This window comes from Tiliqua scincoides, chromosome 1 (assembly GCF_035046505.1).
Source record: "Tiliqua scincoides isolate rTilSci1 chromosome 1, rTilSci1.hap2, whole genome shotgun sequence".
Lineage (NCBI taxonomy): Eukaryota > Metazoa > Chordata > Lepidosauria > Squamata > Scincidae > Tiliqua > Tiliqua scincoides.
Genome location: NC_089821.1, coordinates 178,133,004 through 178,153,185, shown reverse-complemented (window position 1 = coordinate 178,153,185; position 20,182 = coordinate 178,133,004). Strand labels below are relative to the sequence as shown.

Here is a 20,182-nt window from a genome sequence, read left to right as displayed (position 1 = left end):
AGCTTTGGAGCTAGGTAGACCTACCAAGATAATAAATTCAGATCGACTAATTGGGACTGCTGTAGCAAGCAACGAAATCCCTAAAATTCCACACTGCAGTCCCTGTATTCATTCCTAGCTATAAATAGTTTTCTGGAAAAAGGGGCCAGAATGCCCACTTTCAAAATAGACAGAGCAATCAAAATCACAGATCCCATCAGACTAAGTGGAAATAATATAGCAGGCAGCAATCCCCCCATTCCAGTTCTAATGTGTGTTCTGGACTGGCTATAAACAATTAACTGGAAAAAGGCTTGTCTAGATTATCCTCTGTTCTACACTTGCTGTGAGAAGAGGATGGCTAGAGTTTTGTGTGTGTGTGATAATGAAATAAAAACATGTAACACCAGGTTCTGCATTTCTCATTTTTGTAAAATTAAAAAAAACACTCCCCCTGAAATCTGCTAAAAAAGCAAATCATTCTCTAAGACATCTACATAAATGTGACTGCACCTGCTGGTACTATAGCACCTATGTCACCTACCTAGTCCATAATTTATAAAGCGTGCCTTTGGAATAAAAACACATAACACTACTTTCTACACTTCTCATTTTTTGTCAAAAAAACAAAATAGAAAAGAAATAGACAAAATGTGAAAGAAATAGAACCAAAAAAGTACACCTCTAAGAACAGCAGCAAATGAATGCCCTCAGGAGAGGATGGGGTAGAACCAGGACTGTGTTCAATGAAATATAGTAAATAACTTCACTCCAGGAGGGTATATTCCAGTCTTACTGCTAGTGTGCTCCCCACAGTTTACAGCCCTGAATGGACATTGGAGCATGGAATTTGGAGGAGACTGGTGACTTGCTATATTAGTTCAATGGAACTTGTAATTTTGGTGTTTAGCTTCAGAGCTGGCATTCCAGTCCCTTTTTCTGGAAAATTGTTTTATTGTCTAATTTGGATTCTGGAATGTGGACTTCAAGGACTTTTTGTGACTCATGTTATCACTCTAGTTTGTAGTAGGGGAGCTTCTGTTTTTCAATTGGGCCAACCTATATTCCATGTAGTTGTGTGATTCTTTTCCACTCACAGGAAAAAGAAACATATACTCACATCCATACCATAGTACTAAGCTGTTTCTCCTCTTAAAAGAGCAAGGCAGTGGAGCTACCCTTCCTACACACCTGGCTTAAAAGTCTAGAATGAGCAACAGGAAAACTGTTGCCATGATGTTTTTTCCCCTGCGGGGCTATCGTGTCTACCCATGCAAAAGGCAAAAATTCCACATGTATAGTTTTCCCAGCATGGCAATTCAATACTGAAGAATGCTCTCACTGAATTGCTGTCTAGTGTTGAATATTTTCCTGTCTGTAATGCAAATTACTTACCAGGGTGCTATACTCTCCCTCCCTCCCCCCCCCCCCGCCTGCCTGTTAGTACAGAAATTATTTGCCTTTATACCAGCTGCATGTCAGGCAAAAATGCAGTAGGCATCCTCATGAAGTTTATCCCTTTCATGAAGATATAAAGATGAGGGGGAAAAAATTACCTGTTTCTGCATGTCACAGCCAGACAAAAGAAATGGCAAATCCAACTATTTAGAACAAAGAATATTACAGGCTGGTGAAATGTTTCCCTATATGCTGAACAATGAATGGCATTTACATAAGGAAAAACCCGTTAGTTCAGCCTCCAGTTTCCTACAGTGGCACACCTTCTGCCTCTGGGCAGGGCAGGCCTGGAAAAGGCCAGGGCATACTGCTCTTTCACCATGGCTGCCCTGGGAATGACATTCAGAGACATCCTGCCATTGAACCCAGAGGTAGCACATACCATAGATGTTCAAGTATAAGTCAAATCTCACAGATAAGTAGAGCGCAAGTTTTGAGCCAAAAATCATGGAATTTTCTATGACCCTTGGATAAGTTGGGGGTTAAACTTGGGGGTTAAAATAAGACAAAACTGACTATAGTTTTGTCTTATTTTACCTGAGGCTAGATCCTAAAAAATAACCTACCTGTAATTGTTACCTAAGAACTGTACAATCTCTATTTTTTTAAAACTATAGTAAAAGATCATAAGATACATTTTTATTCATTAACTTTTTTTAATCTGGTTTTCACAACCTTTTTGTAATCACAATCAGAGTAAGTGCACTGTAAACATACCAGTAGAACCATTAATCAAATCCTTCTTTAAGGTGTCTGGTGTATTAAACCAGAGGCTCAACATATAACATACAACTTTTAACACATAACTGGAAGTGTGCAATTCCAGCAGAGAGACAAGCAACAAGGAATGAGCATGAGCAAGTGCATGGCTGCAACCCCATTTACTCAGAACTAGATCTATTGCTTTCCATGGGTATTATTCTTAAGTAATGGTGTGATGAATTGTAGCCTCAGATTTTGTTTCAGATGGAAATGAGGATTACATCCTAGTGTTTTAAAAACCAGACCTCTGCCAAACATTTGCAAAATGGAAGGAGGGTGCAGAAGGGTCAGGTGTGATCTTGCCAAAAAGAAGGAGGCTTGCTTGATTTAAATGGAAATTTTGAGCCCTGGCTTACTTTTTTTTCAGGAGGAGTGAAGCTTGCAGTGGTGCCCTGGAGACTACTGGTAATTGCCCTGTAATTATCTCTGCATTTTCTGTAATTATCTGTAATTATCCTGTAATTATCTCTGCATTTATATATATAAAAACTGCATTTTCACATAAGAGCAGGACTGGTCACCCTGTGCCCTTCTCAAGGGGAACATTTAAATATATATATTTAAAAAGCCCCCCCACAAAACTTACTCTTTGATAAGGGTATTGGAAAGTGAGAGAGTTCAAAGTGCAAAGATAGTTGCTGCTCCTGAATTCAGCTTGTCAAGCCTGGGTACTAGGTTCTGTGCAGTGTTTGGAGGCCAAAGAATGATGAAAGGACGCAGGTAACCAGCAACTGCCAGACATGAGTTACGGGTTGAGTTAGAGCAAGGCCTTTTATAGTCTCCATGTGTTTTCTGTTTTTCCCTGGGCATTATTTTAACTCCCTATTGCCTCTGAAAAACTTACGTCTCCATGTGTTTCTGGCTTGGTCTGTATGTTTTTACTGTGCAAGAAGTGTGTGTGGCAAATAATTCATAGTTCTCATGTGATTCAACATGTCTGTATTATAGTTCTCATGTGTATTATAAATAAGCTCTGTAAAAGTCATTCAATCATATAAGTTCCATCTCTAATGTATTCATGTAAATTTATTCAAATTTGAAATGTAAATTAATTCTCTTTTTTACTGGCCCTGACACAGTGTCAGAGAGATGATATGGCCCTCCTGCCAAAATGTTTGACCACCCCCTTATAAAATATAATGGGGATTTGATTTTGAAATGGCTAAAAAACCAAGTTTAACTAAAGCTCTCCCCTTTAGAAAGGGGGAAGATGAAAGGCTGCAGACATTGTAAAATTACATTGCAAAACTTTTTTTTCCCTTTAAAAAGCAGCACAGGAAGCCTCAGCTGCTTTGGTGTACACATGAAACCTTGCAATAGCTAAATTCAAGAATGATTGCAGCCCACTTTTTGCACTTTGAGTCTGCCAAAAACCAAATGGTGCTGCCTTTGTGATCAACGTGCATCACAACAAGAAAGTGCAGTTGTTGCTTGTTTGCTAGCAATTCAGAGTTTTCCCTCGAGAAAGGGCTTTGTGGTTGGAGGATAATGTTCTTTACCAGCATTCAAACTCTTCCCTGAAATGTTGTTGGAAAAAGGCACTTCCTTCTTCTGCCAGAAGAGCAATTATGATTTGGCTGGAATATGACTGAGTGCCAGCATCGTGAACACCTGTCCTGGTTCCCTCACTGCCATTATCACACTGCCCAACTCCCTTGCAATCGCTGTAGTGCAGTGGAGGTCACGCCAACACAGGTCGCATCACATAGACTAGTGGTCCCCAAAACCAAGCTGTGGCTCCCTGGGAAGCCTTAGAAACTAGCTGGGGGAGCTGGGGAATCCTCACAAAAAACCCATCACCTTATACCAGGGGTGCCCAAACTCTGGCCTGGGGGCCACTTGTGGCCCTCAGGGACTCCCAATCTGGCCCTTGGGGAGCCTGCAGTCTCCAATGAGCCTCTGGCCCCCCTGTGACTTGCTGGAGTCCCGACGCAACTGCTCTCAGCGTGAGAGTGACTGTTTGACCTCTTGCATGAGCTGTGGGATGAGGGCTCCTTCCACTGCTTGCTGTTCCACATCTGTGATGCAGCAGCAGCAGCAGCAGGGAAGGAAAGGCCAGTCTTGCTTTGTGCAAGGCCTTTTGTAGGCCTTGAGCTATTGCAAGACCTTCATTCATTCATGTAAGTTCCATCATTAATTTAATTTATGTAAATTTATTCAAATTTGAAATGTAAATTAATTATTTTTTCTCCAGGCCCCTGACAGTGTCAGAGAGATGTGGCCCTCCAGCCAAAAAGTTTGGACACCCCTGCCCTATACAATGCATAGGATTGTAGCCCTAATGGAAAGTCAATGAACCAGTAGGCTCAAGGGAGCCGCCAGTCAAAAAAGTCTGGGAACTGCTGACATGGACCGGTGTTTCTCAACATTTGTCCTCCGCTATACCACTTCACATGGTTCACCTATTTGAAGTACCACTGGAAGTAACTGGTGATGACATCATCGCCAGTGACTTCTGGGTTGGGAGGCCAGATGTGATGTGACAAACACCAGTAAGAGGCTCAGGGTGGAAGGGAGGGCTTTTTCGAGCACAGAACTGAGCCAAGCCTCCAACCGCTATTTGTTGTGTTGCGTTCCTGGTTTCACTGCTGGGTGGCAGGAGTCCCATGAGTACCACCAGACATCACCTCAAATACCACTGGTGGTACCCGTACCACTGTTGGAGAAACACTAGTCCAGGGGTCCAGCAAGACACCACCTCAACCTCAAGTGGTACTCATACCACTGGTTGAGAAACTCGGGTCTGGGGGCAAAGCAAGTACCACAGACACCACCTCAAGTACCACTGGTGGCACCCGCACCACTGGTTGAGAAACACTGACAGAGGCTATTGTCTGGCGCTCAGAAAAGAAACTGAAGCCGAACTGGTCGTGGGAAGGGAAGGGAAGGGAAGCGAAGCCCGAGCCGGGCGCGAAGGGGGAGAAGGCTGCCTGGGCAGAGTTTCGTTTCTCCGCTTTCGGAGACGCCTCCTGGCGCCCGCCTAGTGCGGGCCTTTTGACTGGGCGGGCGGGAGGCGCAGCCGCCTGTTCTGCTGGCTCTTGGAGGGAAGGCGCGGCGCGGCGCGATGGGCGGGAGAGGGAAGGGGTGCAGGAAGGCCTCCGCCGCCAAGCCCCCTCAAGCCCCCCACGCGCGAGGAGCAGCCAGGGACGCCCCCGAAGAAGTCAGCAGCCCTCCACCGCCGCTCGGCGCGGGGCCCGCCAGAACCCGCGCGGCGCGTGGGAACGGAGGGCAAGAGTGCGCCCCTGGGGGCAGAAACGCTGCCCAGCGGAGGAGGGAGGGCGCCCCGCAAGCGGGGGAGCCTGCCCAGGCGGGCCGGAGGACGGAGCCGGAGGACGGGAGGAAGCCCGGCGCTGCCCGGGGAGTGCAGGCGCGCGCCCCGAAGGCGGAGGAGCCCGGCCCGGGGAGGGCAGCGGCCGCCTGCAGGAGGGAGTCCGGGGAAGGGAGAAGGGCGTCCCAGAAGGGCAAGGGGGTCGCCCCCCAGGCGGAGCCCGCAGCAGCAGCTGCTGCTCCCCAGGCGCAGCGGGACGGGTCTGACGCCGCCCCCCAGAAGAAGCGCGCTTCTCAGAAGGCGAAGGCGCCTGACCCGAAGCCTTTCCGCAGCCTGCGGGAGGTGCTGAAGACCATCGCCCTGCGCCAGGAGGCCGTGTCCAGGGCCTCGAAGCGGGTCAACAGGGTCAGGGACCTTCTCGTCGCAGCCATCAAGAAGGACCAGCGCTTCAGCTCCATCGAGATTCAGGGCACCGGCAGCTACTACGAGCATCTCAAGGTGGGTGGCGAAGCGCAGGCCTGCTGCTGCTGAAGGCGCTCCCTTCCCAGAAAGACTCGCAGCCCAAGCCTATGCTGTCTACTCAGAAGCAAGTCCCATTCTAGTCAATGGGGCTTACTCCCAGGAAAGTGTGGATAGGATGGCGGCCTCAGGCTGCCATCCTAGCCACACTTTCCTGGGAGTAACAATGCAATACGGGCCTGAAAGTTGTCGTGGCAGATAGCAGCATCCACCATTCAAATATTACACCTGCTGCATGGACACTTTTTCAGTGTTCTTCACCTGAGAGCAGAAATGATTACATTTGACTTAGGTTGGAGTTCTGAGAGCAGAAATTATGAATATATTTTGGATTCTTGGGAATTTCCTGCAGCTTCTGAGTTTATATATATTTTAAAGCAAAAACTAAAACTGCTGGCTTAAAAACAACTCTCAAAACTAATGCTTACACTCTGTAGAGGCTTGTGATTGGTAGGATTGTTCATTTCTTATGAACTTGTAGGTATAATTTAAAACCTGTTCAAATGGCTCTAGTCCTTGCCTGCCTCTCATAGCTAACAATTTTTTTGCTTGTTCAGATTTTGAGGCTCAGATATAACCATATAGCACATCTAATCCCTACCTAGGGCACTTACAGCCCTATCCTATCCCCCTGCCATGCTGTAGCATGAAGGTATGCATTGCTTGCTATTGGGGGAGGGACAGGAGTCCTGTGAGTGGGACTTCCGGGTCTCTTGGACTTACGCCAGCTATACATTTGGTGTATGTCCAAGCAGAGCCAGGGAGTGGGTGGTCTGAAATATGGAGTATAGGATCTGGTATATGCAACTACTGCTGGATTCGCTCCTCCATCCCCTGACGCAAACACATACACAGTTGGTTCCACCCCAAAAAATCTGTTACTCTTCCCTACCCACTGTGAATCTCATCACTAGTGCCTCCTCTGGTAATGGTTGGGTGCTCCAGTGGTGTGCATGCAAGGGTCACCAGCTGCTTGCGCTGGTGGCTCTGTTACATTTCTGTGCTGACTGGGCAGGCCTGCTGATGGAACACTAGTTCCAAGGAACACTAGGACTGGGCCTTAAGTCAAGATGATGCTCCCCTGACCATATATGATAGAGATAATTGTGGGACTGACCACAAGGTTAGTGTTGTGTTTTATTCGCGTATGTATTACATATAGTATTTTGGATTGTCTATCTTTCAGATATCTAAACCAGATGAGTTTGATATTATGCTTAAATTGCCACAGCTAAGATTTGAGCTGGAGCCCTGTGATGCAAGTGCTTCTACTGGTGCTTTTTATTGTGTAAAATTGAAAAGGTGTCCTGCAGAAAATCACTTAAGTGGTTTTTTAGATGATAACGAACGACTTTCAGCTTTCAAGATGCTTGCAGCAATAAGGAACATTATTATAAAAGAAGTAAAAAAAATAGAAGGTAAGTTTATTATTTAAAATTATATTTGTCCTCCTCTGAGATGAGCAACATTTTCAAAAAAATACCGGTGTAGATTTTATTTAAATCAATAGGACATAGCACAGTGTTAAAAACACTGTTTCCTTGTAGATGGGAATGCTTGAGTATTACAAATTCTTGATTACTATCTTAGTTTCCCAGAATAAAAACTGCAGTATAAGTGAGATCCTGCTTTTTATTAGTGTCAACTACTGCTCAGAAGGGCAGATATGAAAGAAGTGGTGCCACAACTGTAGAAATGGCTGCCATGGACAGTATCTGGTTTCCATCATGGTTTTCCCTCACAGGACGGGTCACATAGCAAAAGAGAATTTGACATTTAAATGTGAAATGCTCATAGACACTCTTAAATGAAGGTTTTTAAGCCAATTCTCAAATGATTCTGTCGACAAGCTACATTTAAACTGTGTTTATATGTTGCCTTTTTAACTGTGGTTCAGAGAATCTAAGGCTTAGTTTCAATTTGATGCTTGCAGGCAAGGACAAGATACCCTGCAGTGTTCTCTGCAACGGAAGATGAATGGGTGAAATTGGGCCCTTAGCATTGTGTGCACTGTGCATTGTGTACACTATTAGTAGGCCTGAGCAAGCCCTGTTGGGACACCTGTATAGTGACTGAGATCACAGTTTAGATGACACATGTAATGCTGTACTGTCACATTTAAATTGGACTTAATAGTTTTCTGCTTCAGAGAAAGAGCAGCAGATCAGTAGGATGTCTTTACTACATTGCTCTTTCCATAATGTGTCAGTAGTAATGCAATAATTTCACTGGCATTGAATTTCTTGGGCACAATGTGCATTCTCTAATTCATTTATACTGGCAGCATCTAGAGCAGTGATTTTCAACCTTTTTCATCTCGTAGCACACTGGCAAGGCACTAAAATGGTCAAGGCACACCATCAGCTTTTTGACAATTGACAAGGCACACTTTACTGTCAGTGGGGGCTCACATCCCCCAATGGTCCTATTGATAAATGACCCTCTCCCAAATTCCCACAGCACACCTGGGGATCATTCACGGCACACCAGTGTGCCATGGCACAGTTGAAAATGGCTGATCTAGAGTGTACTATTAGTGCAGCATGCACCAGTGTAAGGCACATTTTCTGCTCCTTAACTCTTCTGAAGTTCCCCAAAACACCCTTAAGAACCCCTGCTGAGATGGAATAAGGGGACAGGGTAATGACCAGAACCTGCAAGGGTAGATATCAGGTGCTTTGCTCTACTTGGGGTTTCTGGGCTATTCCCCCTGCAGGCTTCTGTGCTGCATCCTTTGCTGTTCCCAAAGGTCCCCTGACCATTCACAATGGCATTTGGGGTCCTCAGGGAACTTCAGTAGTTTTATGTCTTGTGCTGGTGCATGTTGCATCTTGCATCAGCCGTATTCCGAATGCTTCCCCACTGTGTTTATGTAACTTTTTTATGAGTTTCCAGCGTTTTGCGCACAGTTGTGTGAAGAAACTACCTGAACCTCTCAAGTACATTGTGTATGGGGGGGGAAAAGCATTTCACTTTTTATCATTAACAGAAGAAAAAGTGCAAGTGGAGAAAAAGAAGCCTGGATGCCCAGCAGTGACCCTTCTCATTGGAGAGCCTACTGAGATATCAGTAGATATCATCCTTGCTTTGGAAGGTGGTTATCATAACCAGTGTGCCAGTACAAAGAACGGCCTCAACATTGAACGATGGCTAGGAACAAAAGTAAAACAGGATTTCCGCAATGCACCACTCTGCCTAGTGCCTAAGAACGTCAAGGATGGAAAGTGTTTAATAGGTACTGAAAAGAAAAATAGCCATGTCTGTGATATAGTCTGGTTAAACATAGGATGGTTAAACAGCATAACATGCTCCTAGGCTTGTTAACTCAGAAGTAAGGTTAGTGGGACTTAAATAAGCATAGGATTGCAGCCCTGGTTTTGCACAAGACCTTAGGTTAAAGTAGTGTTTCTCAAACTGTAGGTTGGGACCCACTAGGTGGGTTGTGAGCCAATTTCAGGTGGGACCCCATTCATTTCAATATTTTATTTTTAGTATATTAGACGATGCTACCACAGTATGTGACTGCATTTGGGGAAATGTTACAGACCTACACTTTTAACAAGCTACTACGTATATTTTTTTTTAACAATTCTAGTAAATGGGATTTACTCCTGGGTAAGTGTGGGTAGGATTGCAGCCTACGATTGTTAAACATTTTCCTGCTTGATGATGTCACTTCCGGTTATGACATCACTTCTGGTGGGTCCTGACATATTCTCATTCTAAAAAATGGGTCCCGGTGCTACATGCATGAGAACCACTGGGTTAAAGTGAGCCTGCCAGGCAGCCTAGTCCCTCCCTCAAACACATAGCTTTGCACAGTGTGATGAAGGTGCTGCTATAATACCAGAGCAGAGACAGAGGATTTGTCACACTGCTTGATTATCTGTTGTGTGCTATCAGATTAGCTGAAGGGATTACAGAAATAGGAATTATTGCCTCTTCTACCAATCCTTATGCAAGGAGAAAAGTGTGTAAAACATTAGGGGTTGGAAGCAAACAGCCCAATCTGGGTTGTGATATAGTGCTACTGTGGCAGACATTTTGTTTGCACCTTTCATTTTGGGACAGAACGGGGCAATATTTCTTGCCCCAAGGCTAATATAGTGTATTTCAGGATGCTACTTAAAAGTGCCCAGCATAGCTACACAGAGTGGCACATCTGAGACCAGTGCTAGGGTAGCACTAGGGTAGCAGTTGTGTCATTTCATGGTGAAAAGTGTGCTATACAGCTTGCTTTTAGGAGTTGCAATGTTCACAACATCTCCAAAGATTAGATAAGGTAATCACTGATCAACTGCTTGAAGAATTTGGGCCATCTTTTCAGTATTTTAATTTGTAATTTAAAACAAAAGATTTCCAATCACTGCTAGAATAGGTATTGAATCAGTATCAGGGATGTGTATTTTTGGTAAGATTTTTTCCAAAATTTCTTGATTAAAGTAGCAACTTGTGGTGTTCTGTGTTTTTATTCCAAGGGTGTATTTTAAGTTATAAATTATAATTACTTTAAATTGTACTGGGTTGGTGATACAGTGTCAGCAGATGCAACTGCAGTATATTTTTCTAACTGGAAATGTAACCTATTTTAATTTCTGGAAAATATCTTAAACACTAAATGTGATGTGTTGTGTTTTTATTTGGATATTTAATACCAAAAAGGTGTTATGTGTTTTTATTAGTCTTAAACAAAAAACAAACAAAAACAAAACAAGAACACACCCCTAGCAATAACTTGTCTTCTTTGGTTTTTATTTTTGTTTACTTACAAGACTGTTGGAGACTTTCTTTCTCACATATTGAAAAGGATATAATCATGCATCATGGCAATGAAAAGACATGCTGTGAAAGGGAAGGGAAAAAATGCTGTAGGTGAGTCTCTTTAATGGCATTATTGTTATCCCAATTACTCCTGTATACCTTAGGCATTGTTTCAGTCTGGAAACTGCTTGGGCAATTGCTCGTTAATCAGCAAGAAATGGGAAATCTCAGTGCACTGGCTGCATCACTCTAAGGGCCCAATCCTATTCTGTCTGAGAAAGGAGTGTCAGGCCAGCGCCCTACGGCACTGGGTCGGCATCAGAAGGATGCAGCCCAGAAGAAGGTGAGAGCTCCAGGCAGTGGTGTGGGCTTTTGGGGCAGGGGGAGGAACAGGCCTGTGGGGGAGGGGACTGGCAGAGCCCTGGAATGCTATGTCTGGAAATAGCTTATATTCAGGAACAAAAGCTGGGTGCTTAACAGTTCAGTGAAGACATGTGGCACAGAAATCTTGAGATAGGTGTCTCACTATAGCCAATTCAGGGTCAAATCCTATCCAATTTTCCAGTCTCAGTGCAACTGTGCCAATGGGGCATGCACCACATCCTGTGGTGGAGAGACAGTCACAGTGGCCTCCCCAAGGTATGGGAATATTTGTTCCCTTACCTCAGGGCTGCATTGCAGCTGCACCGACACTGGAAAGTTGGATAGGATTGGGCCCTTAGACATAATGCTAAGCCATGGTTTAGTGTTATGAGAATGAGCTTCTCCAGGCTCACACGCTCCTCTCTCATCTTCAGTATGTCAGTGCCACTTCTGCCACAATTGGTTTGCCCTCCATTTTTGACCCTATTTTGTTCAACTCCTAAAAATGTACTTGTTAAAAATATTTCTATTCTGCTTTTCCTAAATTCCACTGCCTATGAGTGACTGGAAAAACCAGGGGAGTTAGTTTGCTTCAGTCCTACTTTCTACTGTTGTGCTGTAAAAAGAATATGTAGCTGTGGATCAGCCTATGTAGGGATGTAAGAAAAAGGGTTTTAATTTCACAGTTGCTCACAGTTCCTTAAGCAAGCTAATGTTTGGGAAGTTGTTCAGGAGTACATCACAATTCCACTAGCAGCTGGTAGTGCCACTCAAGCCTTGGGCAGATTGCCTAAAGCGGTATGGTTCTTAAGGTTTTTTCCCCCCCAGCTATTACTGAGTTGAGGCTTCTTGACAGTTTTAAAAAAAGTGTTGGGTACCCCTTCTTCACAGGAGAAGGTAATGCTTGGCCCAGGTTTACAATGTTTATTTGGACACATTATTTCACAGATACCTTCTCTGCCAGTCTAGAGGGAAGGGGTGTTTGTCACACCTGCAGGCAGATATAGCTCTTAAATAAACACAATATATCCTGATCAGATGCAACTTTTTCATTGTGGGTTAAAGCAAAGTTACAGTATATGGAAGCCCAAGTTTTACTGCATTGTCTCTCTAATAGGTAGAGTGAACAGGTCTCTAGTAACAGCTGTAACACACAAGTCATATTTGCCATAAGAGTTTTGAATTACCTTTTTTAAAATCCAGGGACTTGTTTTTGAAGCCACAACTATTTGTGTATCTAATTTCTGAATTTGCATAGTATTTTACTAGCTTTCATTTTTCTAACACATGGACATAAGGTAGCAGTGAACTCCCGGAGAGAGTTTGAGCCACTATAAGTCCTTGCAGGGGCGGGGGTGAGGCAGCGGGGGTAGGGGGAAGGCAGTGCCACAATTTCCAGGATTGCACCGCTCAGGGGGCTGCAAGGGCTTGGCTGTACTTACCAGAATCTCCTGCAGCCTCCCAGGGGTGCAGGGAGCCCTGCGCAACTGTCTGCAGGGCTCCCCGAAGCTTTAGAAGTGAATGTGGAGTTATCACTCCCTGCCTTCGCAAAATCGGAAACGGAGCACGATCGTTCCACTTTCACTTCTTAAGCTTTGGGAAGTCCTGCAGATAGTCACACATGGCTCCCTCACCCCCGGGGGGCTGCAGGAGGTTCTGGTAAGTACAGGCAAGCCCCTGCAGTCCCAAGTGGTGTGATCCTGAGGATTGCATCGCTATCTCCTCCCTGCCTCCTTGCTGCCCCCCACTCCTTAAGGGGAGAGAGCCAGGGCCCTCCCATCATGACGCCCCAGTTTGAAAAGCCGACATAAGATTGCCTATTACGCAGGCCTACAAAATTGAGGGTCAGAAAAGTTTTCCCCAAATATGGTGGTTTGATATGAATTTGGGGTGCCGATACCAAAAAATGGCATCTGTTTTGCCCTATCACGTCTAGTTTTGGAGATATAATATAGCCTTGTTAGTGAATGGTTCAAGCAACTTCTTCATGAGGAAGCCATGGTGTAGGCTTCCTCATAAGGAAGCTGCTTGAACCATTCACTAAAGAGGCTATGGTATGTCTCCAAAACTAGATGTGATAGGGCAAAACGGATGCCATTTTTTGGAATCGGCGCACCAAATATACCCAGGAATTGGTGTAACGTTTAAGGAAGCAAAATGTGTGTTGGCCTGTTTTATTCTTCCCATTGCACAGGAAATGAACTAAAGCAAGGACGAGCATAGCTTTTTTAGGCCACCCATTGACTCTGTTGCAGACAGCTCATGCTAGAAATCCATGGTATGTATATGCAAGTACAGGTCATCCCTTGGTATCCATGGGGGTTCTATTCCTGGAACCCCTGTGGACGCTGAAATCTGCAGATAATTGAGGCCATAGATTTCAGGGGTCCTAAAAACCCCTGAAGGCCTGCAGATGCCATGCGCATCTGCACGGCCTCCATTTAGAGCAGGGGAAAAAGTGACTTCTGGTTTCCACAGATGGTTTCCATTCTGACCATCAGAATGCCTTTTAAAGGCTTATGAACGCCATTTCCGGTTTCCACAAGAAACCGGAAGTCACATTTCTTCCCCCTCTAAATGGGTACTGTGAGGCCCATGGAAGCCATGGGTGGACGCGCATGGCCTCTGCAGTCCTCAGAACACTGGAGATGACCAGAGCGCAGCTCCAGTCACCTTCAGAAGGTCCAGTTGGGCTCTGCCCTGTGGGTTCAGAACGTGTAGATTATGAACTCCACAAGTACTGAATCTGCCGATAACAATAGCCAACCTGTAAATGTCTCCATTGAGCCTACAGGACCAAATTGCATTTCTGTGGTAAAAATGTGTTACAATATATTTTCATTTATTTCCCAACAGGAAAGCTTGTCTTAAACTTCTGAAGTACCTCCTGGAGCTGCTGAAAACAAAGCATGAGAACAGAAATCAGTTTGACAAATTCTGTTCATATCATGCCAAAACTGCCCTTTTCCAGGCGTGTGTCAAGTGGCCTCATGATAGCGAGTGGCGTGAGACAGACCTTGACGACTGCTTTGAGAAATTTTTGGATTTTTTTCTAGATTGTCTCAAAAGTGCCGCACTCAGACACTTTTTTATTCCAGAGTTCAACTTCTTCAGCACAGACAGAATTGAAATAGTGAAGTGTAAGGCACTTACAAAAGCAATTGAAAACGAAAGAAACAACAGGTTTCCGGTATTTTCCCTTGAACCGTAGCTTAAAAACTGGAACTACTTGAATTCATAAATAAAACTGGAAATTGTTTGAATTTGAACCTTACAAACATTAACACACAGAGTGCACGTAGGACTCTGAACATTTGGGTGTGTTGCAGCAGGAGACCAGAGGTCTCTCTTCTTTCCATTCCACTTTGTCCTCTCTTATGCCCCCCTTTTTAAATGTTTAACAGTTACAAAATAACAAAAATTTTATCTTTAGGAACAGTTGTACCACTTTCTTAACACATCAAACTGGAAGTTTTAAGGTGATTTGATCATTCTGTCTTATCTATGAAGTATGTTAAGAAACATAATTTGCCACATCTAATAAAACTAGACAAATTCTGATAAGTTCTTACACTTCATCTCCTTTTACATATCTATGGTTAAGTTTAAGTTTTAAACATCACTGTGCTATAGTTCATTGGGAAATTAGTTAGTTGTTGAATTAGAAACACTTTCCAGTATTTGACATTTTCTGCCCAACATTATATCTATACAACAGGGACCAGATGTGTACACCTTTGCACCAGGAAAAAATGGGTTAATTAAGCAAGGAACTCGTCCTCTGTTAACCAAGAAAATGTTTTTCTTTACTAGCAGTGGAAGCACACAAGTGTAAGGTGCACATGGATTGTGGAGTACTGTACTTTGTATAGGGTTCCCCTACAGCCATGGTTTCCATATCTGCAGGAGGGGCGGAATGGAAACCTGGCAGATATGGAGGGATGCCTGTATACGACAGATGGTGTCATCAAGTTACCTGACTGAGGAATGGAACCAACTCAATTTTACCACTTGGACTTAAATAGATACGTCTGCCATTTCTATATTTAAACAGTAGTTCTGTGCTGCAGACATACATGGGGGACACTGCACAGCAACTGAGCCATTAAGAGGCAAGTACAAGTTCTCAAGGGCAGAGCAATTTGTTTCTTCCTATAGAAGTGAACTGCAGCAGTAGGAAGAAAATAGGAATTTATCTTACCTTCGGTAATTCCTGTTTCTGGTGGAGGATGGGCATTCCATACAAATAGTTTAGGCCTTGGTGAGTTACAAGGCAGGGCCAATTAGATCTCATGACTCCATGTGCTTTGATCCTGACTTCTCAATTTGCCGAGCAACTGAGATCCAACTTTTCTTGAACTAGTTCCATGAACACCTTTCAGACTCCTCACACCAGATGTTCATCTATAGCAGGGGAGCTCACACTTTTTTGGCTGGAGAGCTACTTGGAAACTCAGCAAGATCTACCAGTTTTTTTTTTACAATAATAGCATTTGCCATAACAGAATTAGATGTGTTGGGTCAACCTTATGCATGTCTACTCAGAAGTAAGTCCCATTAGAGTCAGTGGGGCTTATTCCTGTGTAAATGTGGACAGAATTGCAACCTCAGAGCCCAGCCCTATGGTGTCTCCTCAAAAGTAAGTCCCATGCTAGTCAATGGGGCTTACTCCTGGGTAAGTGAGGAGAGGACCGCAGCCTCAGAGGCAGATCTACTCAGAAGCAAGCCCCATCCGAGTCAACGGGGCTACTCCCAGGTAAGGAGCGCAGCCAGGACTGCAGCTGCAGCCACCCTGGTGCTCCAGGACCGCCCTCCCTGCCCAGCGCTGCACCGCGCTTCCTCCCGGGCTCCCCTTACCTGTCCCCAGGGAGGAGGTCTCGGTGGCACCTCAGGCGGTGCTCACCCTCCTGCCAGCCGCAGCCTCGCAGCGCCCGAGGCGGGGATGGCTGCGCCCGCGTGGGGCAGCAGCAGCAACCAGAGCGTCCCCACCGGCCACGGGCTCCCGCACCGCCGCCCCCGGGGGATGTGCCACAGTGGGGGCAGCTCGGCACCAGCCTCCCTCGGCGCCGCTCCTGATGCTTGTGCCTGCCCCCGCACTCGCCCCACGCAGGCCTGTTCCCGATTGGCCCGGCGCCGCCGAGTGTCCCGGATGCGATGGCAGGCCAATTGGGAAGCTCCGGGGCTCTTTCCCACCCCTTTCAACATGGCGGACGGGAAGCTCGGCGCATGATCGGCCGGATTTTGCTTCGCGATCGACTAGTCGATCGTGATCGACGTCTTGAGCACGCCTGATCTATAGCAACTTAAGCTTGTCTTAATTCTTTCAAGTCCTTTATATATAAGTCTTAGAGACAAGCAATACCCTATCTACCACCCCACATGTACTTCAGCTCATAGCACAGATAGTGCATCTGTAATCATGCCATGGTTGTGTTTCTCTCCCACACTTACAGCTGATGAACACCAGTGACAGTTAAAAGCCAACAGATGAACACCAATGACAGTTAAAATCAATGTTTTGCAGCTGTACTGACTATTGAACCAACATTCCAAAGCACAACCAAAGGAAAAAAAAACACCCATGCTTTTAGGAACCAAAATGGTGACCATTCTCATCAGGACCTCCCAAAGATGGTCTTTGCTGTTCGGCAGGTTTGGGGCTCTTTAGCACCTTATTAAGCACCACCTGACCAGCTCATGCTGAACTGCATGCCAGTTAGGTTGTGGTCCCTGCTGATATCCCTATTGCCTGCTGCCACCACTAAGCAGCACAGACCACGCTTTGACCCGGTTGGGTCTCAGCGTGCTTTGAAGCTGGTGAGGAGAGCAGTTGTGTTGGCTTTAAGATGATGTTCTCTTCCACTGGAGAAAAACAAGCTGGCAGTAAAAAACAAAGCAGCCTTGATAATCTCTCCCCCATGCAAGTATTTTAATTAAATGCTTACAACAATAGCAATGAGGTGCTTGCCACCACAAAAAACAAATTCCTTCTCCTGACCCTTAAGGAGTCCGTCCCTATGCAGAACTTTAGGGAAGAAGGCAGCAAAATTCTTCATTTTCTGCAAATTCGCAACCAGAGCTACTCGACTGGTGACTGCTCTCAATTGTGAGGCAGGGCTGGTCTGGGAAGTCAAGAGCCCAGCATAGGGAGTCTCAACTGGACTGGATGAAGAGCTAACCCATCTATGGTATGTCCTTTCTCCATCAGAGAAATATGCATTCAGATACATTTTTTATGAGGAGAGCTAAATCCTTCCCAAGTGTTTTTTGAGGAGGGAGAGAAGATTTTTTTCTTGTTGGCTGCAACCATATTACCTTTATGATTTAACCTACTCATACCCGTTTAGTTCAAAAAATCCCATTTCTTGGCCACACTAGACTAGATGCAGTCAAATGCAGAAGTGAAACCCAGAAGACAAATAATCCTCTGATAGTATGTGGGGAAGTAAAATGGTTCAGTAACTAACAGGTACAATAAGATGTACATAACTCTCAGGAAGGTGGACAATACTATCTAAGAAGTTCTTTCTTGAACATATATGAAAAAGGTGTGTATAATTTTTTTTATGAAAGGTTTTTATTTAGCAAATAAAAACAGCCTTTTCGTAGATCCATGAAACCACTTTTTATTCTCTTACAGTGCACAATTTTTGTACAAATAAAGATTCAGAAGCCAAAATGTTGCTAGAAAAATGGTCACCAAAAGGTTTTTACTGTATACCTGCTCAGTTTTTTAGAATCAACATTAATCTACAAATGGGACTCACTAGATATGGGAATACATCAATACACATTTCCATGTTTTTTTCATAAAAGAACATAGCACTCAAACACAGTAAGACTAAATTAAAGTAGAGAAGGATTTCTGCTGGCCTCACTTATCTTGAACTTATTAGAAGTGTGTCAACATTATTCTAAGTACCATCCAACAAAACAATTAAAACATGAAACGAGAATCAAAATGAATCAAAAAATATTTATCATATTAAAGCATTAAGTTTTTTACTGTAACCAAAACATCAAAAATGGAAACCTAATAATTCTGTCACAATATATTACAAGAAAAGAACATTTTGAAAATTATGTCAGCATAATTTCCAGTATTTTTGAACTTCAATGATCCAGATGTTAGTACCCAAATGTAGACAAATTACAGAGCTGACAATTTCTGCTTCTCTGTGCAAGTTTCTCTTCCTGAAAGTATGTAATATAGTATAACAGTAAGTTCTATGATGTGTCATATTAAGATCACCATTGTCAAACTACTTCAAAATGCTCCTTTTAAATTCTGCCTTTCTACCACAAAATGTAAGTTAATGTACATAAGGCTCCCAAAGAAGTCTCCAAGTCTGAAAATGACTAGCTCAAGTTCAGCAAGATTGCTGTATCAAATGACTTCAGATTATACCAAAACCCATCAAACCACTCAATGCTTAATCTGTAAGTGTATATTGAAAAATGGAGTCAGAAATCTTTTTTCAAATCTGGAAATGCACTTTATTGCACTTATATGCATTCTGAGAACCAGATTCTCCCGAGTTTTGTAGCAAAAATATTCATAAGATTGGACAAATATGGTATCTTATCGCATTGTTACTACCACAGGTACTCACGATGTTCAAGTATCTTCAACTGAATTAAAAACCTTTTCGTGATTTCCCATGTGGCCTTCCTAAATCCTTCTCCATTTCTTTCTTCATCTGAAATTGCTTATATCTTTCAGCCATTGAAGTTAGTTCTTCAGGAATTGCCTAGTAATTAAATAACCACATCAAAATTTCAAAGAACTGGTCACTCTTCAATGTTCGTTTTTCTATGAATTCATAACACTTTTTATCTTGTCAAATTGGGTTCTCCCTCAAGCTTTAAGACTACAGGTCCAGGCTTGTTATACACAGATTTTTTATACACGGATTTAACTCAACACAAATGGTCCCTGCAAATGAGAAGGAATGTGCTGATCTCTGGAGAAGGGGAAAAATGCACCCCTTTAAAATCAAGTTTAAAAAATTGCTTTTTACTGTTGCAGTCATGCAAGTGACTACAAGTATAACCTAAGTATCCACAGATTTTTCTGTCTCAAAGTAGATGAGAAGGGCCCTTTAAATTAAACAGTTGTTTAATAATGCCAGAGAAGGTAGCCGGCTGACAATCCATTAATCATTCTCTCTGCAGGCTTCACTCCTTCCTTCCCCCTGAGCACGTGAAAGAAGGCTAAATTGCAGTGATTATCACCTTCTCCATTCTTTCCCCCTTGCTGGTGCTCCTGGTGAAGGCAGGGACCGCTGTCTCCTAGTGAAGCCTAAGCTCCTGGAGAGATACTGACTCTGTGTGCATTTCAAAAGGTCAGTAAGGCTGTTTTTAAATCACCTGGTGAAAGAGACTTTGTTTTTTAAATTGATTTGCTATAGTGTGTTTTTTGCCATCCACGTGAGTTCTTGGAATGGAACCCTCGTGAATAACGAGCCTCAACCTGTACTACAAAAAATAGACAACATCAGTATATTATTCAAGCTGAACAGTTAAGGTGAGATTCCATGCACGTTCAATTCTTTGTGATTAGCTTCTGTCTGGTACTTTGAAAGGCTGACGTCTTTTGTAGCACATTTCTTGTTACTGCACACTGTTTAAAAATAGTCCTATTTTTCCCATTCCATTTTAGTCAATAGGTATAGAGAGTAATATTGTACAGACATATGATAACAGCAAAAGCTTGTAGCAAGTTAAAAATTCTCTCTCTAGGTCCTGGTTTTTGAGACTGTATTACGTAGTTAAGTATATATAACAGGTTATAAATATTTGCTGTTAAATATTTTCTAGAACCAATTCAGTATTAGTCCCCCAAAGAATATTAATTAGCCAAGAGAGGTCTAGACCAGAATTTCTCAACCAGTAGTACTTGACGTGGTGTCCAGTGGTAACCAAAATATATTCTTAATATTTCTCTTAGGTACAGTAAACATAACCTGGTTTCCTCTTTCAAGAATATTGATCAGTTCAGATGCAATTTTCCAGTCATTCCTTGTCACAAGTGTTACAGCTTCCCCTGAACGTCTATGAAAAAAGAATTTT

General features: G+C 43.7%; 2 protein-coding genes across 3 annotated transcripts in view; one reads left to right on the top strand and one right to left on the bottom strand.

Annotated features, from left to right (window-relative positions):
- The first annotated feature begins 5,209 nt into the window (after positions 1-5,209).
- On the top strand, positions 5,210-14,674 carry CGAS (cyclic GMP-AMP synthase). Of its 2 annotated transcripts, XM_066609580.1 has the most exons (5): positions 5,210-5,965; positions 7,173-7,404; positions 8,976-9,221; positions 10,759-10,858; positions 13,967-14,674. In XM_066609580.1, the coding sequence occupies exons 1-5, from the start codon at positions 5,264-5,266 to the stop codon at positions 14,319-14,321; spliced, it is 1,635 nt and encodes a 544-aa protein (XP_066465677.1). In that variant the 5' UTR covers positions 5,210-5,263; the 3' UTR covers positions 14,322-14,674. The 2 variants fall into 2 exon arrangements, with proteins under 2 accessions (XP_066465677.1, XP_066465687.1); XM_066609590.1 differs by lacking the exon at positions 8,976-9,221.
- Positions 14,675-18,747: 4,073 nt separating this feature from the next.
- The window catches only part of DDX43 (DEAD-box helicase 43), a 32,453-nt gene continuing 31,018 nt past the window's right edge, over positions 18,748-20,182 (bottom strand). Inside the window, exons 15-16 of the mRNA XM_066622706.1 lie at positions 20,077-20,164; positions 18,748-18,861 (exon numbers count right to left, since the gene is read on the bottom strand). Coding sequence (XP_066478803.1) covers positions 18,748-18,861; positions 20,077-20,164 — 202 coding nt within the window. The remainder of the gene's footprint in view (positions 18,862-20,076; positions 20,165-20,182) is intronic.

Bases quoted from the DNA above. Each gene is read 5' to 3' on its own strand.
- CGAS (XM_066609580.1), top strand. From the start codon at position 5,264: ATGGGCGGGAGAGGGAAGGGGTGCAGGAAGGCCTCCGCCGCCAAGCCC. The intron at 9,222-10,758 runs GTACTGAAAAGA...TTTACTTACAAG, and splicing joins GGATGGAAAGTGTTTAATAG to ACTGTTGGAGACTTTCTTTC. The intron at 10,859-13,966 runs GTGAGTCTCTTT...ATTTCCCAACAG, and splicing joins GAAGGGAAAAAATGCTGTAG to GAAAGCTTGTCTTAAACTTC.